Source organism: Triticum aestivum, chromosome 3B, assembly GCF_018294505.1.
Source record: "Triticum aestivum cultivar Chinese Spring chromosome 3B, IWGSC CS RefSeq v2.1, whole genome shotgun sequence".
NCBI classification, from domain to species: domain Eukaryota; kingdom Viridiplantae; phylum Streptophyta; class Magnoliopsida; order Poales; family Poaceae; genus Triticum; species Triticum aestivum.
Window position 1 is genome coordinate 457,915,186 of NC_057801.1, and position 8,604 is coordinate 457,923,789.

General features: G+C 51.5%; 1 protein-coding gene across 1 annotated transcript; it reads right to left on the reverse strand.

Moving 5' to 3' along the window:
• Positions 1 to 250: 250 nt before the first annotated feature.
• LOC101290614 (tryptophan aminotransferase-related protein 3) lies at positions 251 to 8,174 on the reverse strand. Its single transcript, XM_044493484.1, has 5 exons — positions 7,776 to 8,174; positions 1,663 to 1,960; positions 1,274 to 1,569; positions 900 to 1,186; positions 251 to 816 (listed from the first exon to the last, which is right to left on the reverse strand). Exons 1-5 carry the CDS (start codon positions 8,123 to 8,125, stop codon positions 596 to 598), a joined length of 1,452 nt encoding a protein of 483 aa, XP_044349419.1. The 5' UTR covers positions 8,126 to 8,174; the 3' UTR covers positions 251 to 595.
• Positions 8,175 to 8,604: the final 430 nt, after the last annotated feature.

Here is an 8,604-nt window from a genome sequence, read left to right on the forward strand (position 1 = left end):
GCACTTCTTTCAAACCAACTTCAGTGATTGAATTTAAAATGTGGCTCCATTTGGGTAAGACACGAGGCTTGTTTTCCTCACTGGTTTTCCTGATGATAAATAAATCACCTCCATAACTACAACCCCCTTGCATTTGTTGCATACAGTAGCAAGCTCAGCTAGGAACTCATCTTTACCTTTGCTGTGGGCTAGGCCATAAAACACAACCAGTTGCTAGCCCAAGAAATCCCTGAGTTCCCACACAAAAAGAGAAGAAAATGATGACTGGACAAACTAGCATTAATGTACCGGTTTCTGAGCTTTGCATGCGCTCCTTAATCCTCCACTCATTACAGCATGGAAACATTTCTCTTGTCTAATAAGTACTAGTAATACACACTGAGAACAATCAACATAGCTGATCATTCCGGTAATGTTCAGTGTTCGTTCATAGTCCATCCACAATGTGTGCTCGTGTGATCATCACCTTGCGTGGGACACAATCAACGCGTAGCTGATCTCTGGACGTCGTACTTTTGGTACCCGTCCTAACCAAATACATACCTTCTGTATACTGACATTTTCTTGACCCGTTTCTGTATATTAACATGGGACATCACATGGAGTTGGAACCAGCAGCGGTGAGCTCGGCATCGACAAATTCTGTGATCCTCTCGAGGAGCAGGTCGAAGTCGTCCTGGGACTTGATGAGGCTTATCCTCGTGTACCGGCTGCTGGCGTCGTTCCAGACGCCGGACCGTGTGATTATCTTGGCCTTGAGTAGCACGTCAGAGCAGTCACTGTCTTCCTCCCTCTCACACTTGACCCACGCATAAGCTGCACTACCGCCGAATCAAACATCAACTCACGTAGCTGCAGTAGTTTCAAAATCTGAACGTGTTGAGTGGTGGATGCGTCACCTGGGGATGGCTCCCTGATCTTGTCGAAGTAGGTGCAGTACTGGGGAGGGATGTTCTGCAGCGAGATCCTGCGGGAGCGCGACACGACGGCGCCGAGCTTGCGCCATTTGGCCGTCATCACGTCGTGCCCAAAGGCGAAGATGTCCTCCTTGCCGTGCAGGTTGGCCAGTATGGCCTTGAAGACGCTGAGCATCCGGAGCTGGGTGTCACGGGACGTGCCCATGGTGTTCTGCAAAATGTAGTTATTGACCCTCTTGGCCACCTTCTCGTCCCTTATCAGCGCCCACCTGCGCAGCGCAACGCATGCGGAGCGGCGTCGGTCGCAGCACAGCTATATGTGTGTGTATTGATTTTGGCGTGGCGTGCGTGCGTACCCGAATCGACTGCTGGCATGGCCGGAGAGCTTGGAGGTGGTGAAGAGCATGACGTCCTCGTCGGAGGGCGCGGGGATGTGCGTGAAGTGCGGCCAGAAGTAGGCGTGGTCGAGGATCGCCGACGAGCCGCCGACGACGGGCTGGTGGAGCACGGCGTCGGGGTTGTTCGGCGACGTCACGAACTCGATGACGTCCTCCTTGGTGGTGGAGTTCCCCGACGCTTTGGCCCACATGGAGGTGTTCCCGGCCCATCTGTACTCCCGGCTGTCGAACAACACGATCTGGGTTCTGTAAGCCTGCATGATGTATTATATCAACAAACGGAGCAGATTAGATCGATCCTTGGCTAATAAGCTAGAAAAAGGCACACATAAAAAATCAGCACTAACCGGGTAGTACGGCGTGGTGGCGACCACGCTGGCCGTGGAGCCGGAGTTGCTGTCCGGTGACAGGGCGTACACCAGCGCGTTGATCAGCTGCATGGAGCCGGTGGCGAACACGATTTGCTTGTCGTCGGCGACGGCGTTGCCGACGGCCGCGTGCAGCCGCCTGATGCAACGCTCGAGCTCGACGGACTGGAAGAGACCGTCGGTGGTTCTGTAGCTCATGCGGTGCCACCCCGAGACCACCACGGCGCTGGCCTCCGCGTGCTGCATCCAGTATGGTTCCAGGAACATCGGGTCCCCGCTGCGCAAATTATTAAGAAAACCAGTACCCTGACATTAGCACGTTGAGTGTTTTTTGTTGCGGACTAACGGTAGAGTGTACGTTCCGATCCCATCGGATGCGGCAAACACTATGATGTGCGACACACCATGCAAAATTGCTACTTCGTCCATTTCAAAATAGATGACTCACAAGAGGCGCTCTCCTCCCGCGTCGCTCCCATGGGCGACGGGGAGAAACCCGCCGCCGCCGCCCCTAGTCTTCCCCGTGCCCTCCCTCCTCCCCCGCCACCGCCACAGGACGCGGTCGGGCGAAGCCCTGCCGTCATCGGCAGCGGCGGGTCTTCTCGCCCCTCGCGTGCAGGGTCCTAGCGCGGGCCGGGGTCTCTGGTCCGGGGCGCCGCGAGCTCGCGGGTCGCGGTGGCGCGGCGGAGGGCCCTTCTGCGGTGCTGCTCGGGCTCCTCTGGTGGCGTGGCTGGTTGCGTCTGGGCTGGGGCATGCCCCCGGCGCTGGTGGTTGCAGATCGAGGTCCGCCTGGATCTGGTGACAAGCGGCTATGGCGCGGTGGCGCTGGCGGGTGGCGGTGCGGCTGTCCGGGGCGCGGATCCGGGCGGGGCTCCCGCGGATCTGGTGTGTGGTGGCCGGCGGGGGAGCGGCTCGTGGTGTTCCCAGCTGCTCCTACGGCGGGTCCCAGCGGCGTCCTGGGCACAGATCTTGGCGAGGCTGCCCCGGATCTGGTGCGTGGTGGTCAGCCTCGAGTTCGGCGGGCTGCGGGTGGCGCTGTGGCGATTTGGCTGCGGCAGCGAGAAGGGAGGATGGCGGCGCGGCGGCGCCTCTCTTGGCGGTGGGTGTGGGGCTGCCATGATGGCGCGTGGTGCCGTGGTGGTTTTGCTGGCCGTGTAAGAGGCGGTTGGCGGTTGGCAGTGGCGAGCGGTGTAGAGTGCTTGGCCGCCGTCGGTGGTGATTGGTTGTGGTGAAGATGGGTTTGGTGAGCTCCGGGTGAAAGCCTTGCTCGACCTCGGTCGATGCCGGCGTCGACGGCGTCCTAGGACGTCATTCCCTTGTTGGAGGCGGCGTCGTGGAGCCCCTTCACCTCCCTCGTCAACTCAGCCACGGGCTCTTCGGGTGAAAACCCAAACTTCGGCCTTGGCCTAAGTGGGCGTCGGCGGCGTTCCTCGTCGCTTCCCTCTTGGGGGCGACGCCTTTGGAGGTTCGGTCCTTCATCTGCTGGCGGTGGCTCTGTGGCTTTGCAACTTCGTCGTCGGCTAGGCGAATGCACGGCCTCGGGGCTGGCATGGAAGTCAGAGCAACGGCTCCATGTATCTCCTACTTGTGGTGGTTGGCTTTGGTCGCCAGGGCGACATGGTCATCGACTAGGTCGGTTCGCAGCCTCGGGGCCGGAGTGGAAGTCGGTGCGGCGGCGCCGGAGATCTCGTGTTTGTATGGAGTTGGCTTTGGTCTCTAGGGCGACGAAGCCATCGACAAGGCTGGTGTGGTGGCCTCGGGGCCGGTGTGGATGTCGGAGCTGCGGCTCCAGAGCCTAGTGTTCTGTTGTAGAGTGTCGTCTCTGGTCACTTGGGTGACAGTGTCGTCTACTCGAGTGATGCGCAACCTCGGGGCTGGCGTGTGCGTGTATCGCAGATGTATCAGTTTTCAGCCAGTTTTTCTTATAAACTGGTCAATTCTCTTCTTGATGAAAAGGCAGAGCTCCTGCCGGTTGCTCGAAAAAAAATTAGATGACTCAACTTTGTGAAAAATGTTAGCACAAAATTGAGTCATCTATTTTGAAACAGAGATTTTTTTTACTTATAACACTGAGCCACTCTGGCACTGCATGCATGGTGGTCTGCATTGAGGCCACGACCCACGAACGTGGCCAAATTAATTCAGATGAAAAGGGTATCTTCGACCGAAAATGCATAGGAGATTTTTGTGCTGCGCGCCTTTATATTCAAAAATAATTTAATAATTCACAAAAAGTCAAAAAATTCCGAAACTTTTTATGAAATCAAACATGACCAAATATTGCACTCATATAAAACGATTAAATAGGGAATGATTTTTATTGTATCTAGGGTCAAAGATTTAAAAAAAATGCTAGATACAAGTACTGTTCAGACTATATTATCGTCATAAATTTGCCTTTTTTTTGCCCTGAAGTCAACGAGAATCATTCCTTGGCCAAATTTTTTATATGAGTACAATACCTAATCATATTTGGTTCAAAAATATATCCAGGATTTTTTTGACTTTTTTTAAATTGTTAAATTATATTTTAATATAGGGGGTGGAGCACCCTCGTGCTCCTAATCCGCTTCCTATCTTCGACGGGCAACATGCACATTTTCTTCAGCATCTGTCTGCAGATTGGGGGGGGGGGGGGGGAATCCGTAGACATGGATGCGAGAGGCCATCAACCGTAGTTGCATATATTTTATCAACAATTCAAACTAAGTGGACCGAATTCGTTCAAACCGGTCGGATTTAGTTGAAGTTCGAAATAATTTAAATAAAAGGTCAATAATTCGACCGTTTAACAAAAAAAAACACTAAACCCTATATTAGACGACCACCTCGTACGCGTAGCCGCCTTGCCTAGCCGCACCACTGTCTTCGTCGGTGTCGCCGTCGTTGTGGTCGTCGTTGTTGTGGTCCCTCCAGCGGCTGAACGACGCTGGAGAGCCACGACAGCCTTGTCCGGTGGCTGCCTGCCGCTTGCAGAGGAGCCGCTCCGCCTTCTGCTGCGCCATGCGGAGTGCCCTGCCAACGTGGCCTTCGGAGCCCTGGCAGCGGCCTTGCCGCGACCAGCGTTGGCGGGGCCGTCGCTAAGCGACCACTCCTCGGCGATCTTGGCCAGCCCGCCATCAAGGCGGCGGCGCCTGGCTCCGGGTGGTTACGGAGCGGTCGAGCGCCCACGCGACGACGAGGTCTGGGTCGTTCCGGACCTAGTCCGACGCCACGTCACTCTTGGCGAACGCAGAGCAGCGACCAGTATTGCGCCGGTTGTACCTTGCCTGCTGTCGAGCTATGCGCTCCGCCTCTGAGAGGACGACCCTTGAGCCCGAGGGACCGCCGCAACCGCCTCCTCTGAGGTAGTGGAGGAGGCAGCCTGCGCATTCTTGATCGCAGGCGGCAACTTCCCCTTGACGGCGTGACGCTGGCGGTGTGGTCGCAACGACGGCGCGTCCAGGCGGCTGTATCGGCTATGTGGCGGGGACGCCGGCTCCTTCTTAACTCGACGTCCGAATCTGAACGCCGCGGAGGTGCGGGGGCGAGGCCGGCCCATTCTTCACGCGTCGTCTGATTTGGACGCCGTGGTGTTATGCCGGGGCAAGGCCGGTTCCTCCTTCATAGGCAGGAGCGGGGACGCCGGCTCGTGCTTGACACGGTGGCGCGACGGGTACATGGGTTTCTCCTTCACGCGCGCTGGCGATGGTGGCGACGTGACCATGTCACGGAGCGATCGCTCTGTCATTATCTCGATTTGACGGATGAAATCTTCTTTCGTCAGAGCGGCCTCCTTGTGGAGTCGGGGCAGGTGCAGGGATGGCTGCTGCGACAACGCCTGGCCCTCCTCGTTCGGACTCCTGCAAAGCATCCATGTGTGTCTCCGGATTGCGAGAGAAAGTACGTCTAGACCGTGTCGCGGACCGATACAGAATCGCGTTGGATGACTTACGCGTTCCACCTGCATTCTGCATTCGGGAGGTTGGCGGGTGAGATGCCCTAATGGTCAGGCTGTGTCCGTCTGTCGCTTGAGTTCTTTAAGCAACACGTGAAAGTGTTGAGAATTAAACAACGTGTGCTCTGTGCTGGTTAGGTTGGATTGAGCCCTAGCTAAACTACATTATCGAACTAACCGTAGAATATTCAAACTGGATGGGTATAGCTGTGCGACCACTGACCACCACTGAACAGGGATTTCGCCAAAAAAAAATAGGTGATAAACATTAAAAAATACTGGAACAATGGAGGAAAGTCCAGAGAAAAAAATGAAGCTAGAGATGAACACTTTCAAGCATTTTTTTTGGGGAAAAAATAATGATGTATTTTAGTGTCACTGTTGTAACTTTTGATTTTATCAACAATATTTGTTTTATGTTTGTTTCGATGTCTTTGATCTGATGTGTTCTATTTCAACAAGCAATCACTCAAAAATAAAAAATGTTTGCGCCAATGGTAAACACACCCTCTACATTAATTCTTTGAACGAAAGATACTATGCATGGTCCGATTAGCAAGCTAGTAAGCCATGGGATAACACTCTTGTGCGTTATATTTACTATTATGTGAATACAAACATTTTGCTCCCCCAAGTATTGCAAAAGTCTAAGCTTCGTTCTCAAATTTATATTTGATATTTTGTTTGCCGAATTTCCAAAATCTGTGTAGATTTGGTCGTCCTTTGCCTTGCTAAACCCTTTTAGACCATGACATTTCAGAGAAAATTCAGAAATTATACGAAAAGCAAAAAAAATGAAAAATACTAAAGATTTTAGGAAAATGCATATAATTCAAAAAATATAATAGGAAAACATATATTTTGATAATAATTCAAAATGTTCCATGTTAGATGTTTGTTTTTGTTTGATTCCTAATATTCCAGTAAATTTCATGCGATAATATTCTAAATTTCATAAAACAAATCGGTATCCAGTTTTTTTATTTTTGGTTAACAACATAAAGAGAGGGGTGATGTTTGTTCAGTGGGAAACAACATTCCGGTCAAATACGAGAAATTCGTCAATCTTAAAATGTGTCGGTCCGGTCTCTTGAGGTTACTCATAGATGTAGCGTGTGCATATGTATTGTATATGAGCATTTAGATTTGCCTGTGTTTCTTAAAAAATGATTTGCCCTTTTTATATTTTGATTGTAGCAATTGTACATGTGTATCTCGTGCCTGTTACATAAACTATTACTCCCTCCGTTCGAAATTACTTGTCGCAAAAATTGATGTATCTAGACGTATTTTAGTTCTAGATACATCAATTTCCGAGACAAGTAATCCCGAACAAAGGAAGTACTAATTTATAATATCACTTTGATGCTTCTTTGTACTCCTTCTGTTTCAAAATAATTTTGTATTTTGAAAAGGAGGGAGTAGTTTATAATTTTGTAAAGTAGTTAGTGGTTGATAATTTTTTTCTCGATATCAGAAGGGAACGTACCTCTCAGATTATAATTATTATAGAGGACACGAGAAACTCTGTTGAAATATCCGCCCCCACGGATGTAACATGGAAGTTTTTTCTCCTTCCTGAATGCGACAGGAAATTGACCCCTCTCTCTCACACAGTCGCATCAACTAGAGTAAGAGCTAAGGTGCGTATGTGTCTAAACAAGTGGGGCGTGTCGCTATGAATGCTTACAAAGAAGCTATAGTTCCATGAGGGTATTATAATTTATAAACGCTTTGAAAAATCAAATGATGCATACGTATAGTTAATTCAGTTGTGGATGAAGCGATTACCTAACGCATTATTTTTTTATACGATTCCTCCCAACTTGCCCACTGATACCCGATCAATTGTTGCTAGCTGGTATCTAATCAGAATCATGCGTTTTCCGGCAAAATAATGATAATAATTAGAATCATGTGTTTAACGGCGTCCTGAGTTATGGAGACTGGACGGAACAGTGCATGAGTGCAACAACAGATCACTGTTAACCGGAGATATTTACTGTGCATCAAAAGGTGTCCTTCCAAATTATGCCATCAATGGATGAAATAACCTTGCAATAAGGTAAGCAACGCGCGCCCACCACGCACGAAAACGAAGGACGAGCTGATGGAGAAATCGGAGCATGTATATTAAGAGCGAGGAGTCGGTCACCTGTCGGCGTCGACGGTGCAGTCGGGCGTCCGGACGGAGCAGTCCGGCCCTTCGAAGCAGGTGTTGCACTCGCACCCGGGCCGCCCGTCCTGGCCGACGATGCCATCCAGGAACACGCGGCCGTGGCCGGAGCATCCCGCCGCGGCCACGGACTCGGCATCCCTTGCCGCACGTAGCGCCCAGCTCAGCGCGCCGCCGCCACCGCCGTTGTCGGCCTCGCTGAGAAGCGGGGACGGCGCCGGCGGGGCGGAGAGGAAGTGGTGAGCGAGGAAGAGGGCGTTGAGGAGCAGCGATGAGTAGAGGAGAACATGGAGCCCGAGGCGCGCAGCTGTTGGAAAGGCGGACTCCATTGTTTGGCTGTGCTCCAGCAGGGACCCGGGGTGACAGGCAGGTTTATAGCGTGCGCACCCGTGGAGCGTGTGGCCCAGCTTCAATATGGGCTTGATTTTTGTTGAGTATAGATGTTGTGCATGTATGTGTATTAGGTGCCTTGTATAGTTGAGGTCGTAGGTCACTTTTGTACATAAAGCAATAGTGCAATTCATACATCATACATGATATCAGCGGACCAATCTGTGGTTGAATGGTTAGAGAGACTGTGGTATCTCCAGCCCACCAAGGTTCAAATCCCGATTTCAGGATTTCCGTTGATGCGCATTCAATGGGAGGAGACGTTCCAGTCGACAACGAGGCGCCTACGATGGCTTTGTAAATCTCAAGATAATATGAGCGCTTGTGTCTGTACTGATATTCAAAAAAACATGGTATCAGTTTTCCGTGTTCTAAAACCCTAGCTTCCGCCCGCAGCTCCTCCCTCCTCCCCTGCCGC

What these genes read in the sequence shown, in the direction of transcription:
- LOC101290614 (XM_044493484.1), bottom strand. Translation starts at nt 8,125, where the DNA reads ATGGAGTCCGCCTTTCCAACAGCTGCGCGCCTCGGGCTCCATGTTCTC. An exon ending in TGCACCGTCGACGCCGACAG is followed by an intron (nt 1,961 to 7,775) that starts GTGACCGACTCC and finishes TAATTTGCGCAG; the next exon opens with CGGGGACCCGATGTTCCTGG. An exon ending in CATGCCAGCAGTCGATTCGG is followed by an intron (nt 1,187 to 1,273) that starts GTACGCACGCAC and finishes TGCGCTGCGCAG; the next exon opens with GTGGGCGCTGATAAGGGACG.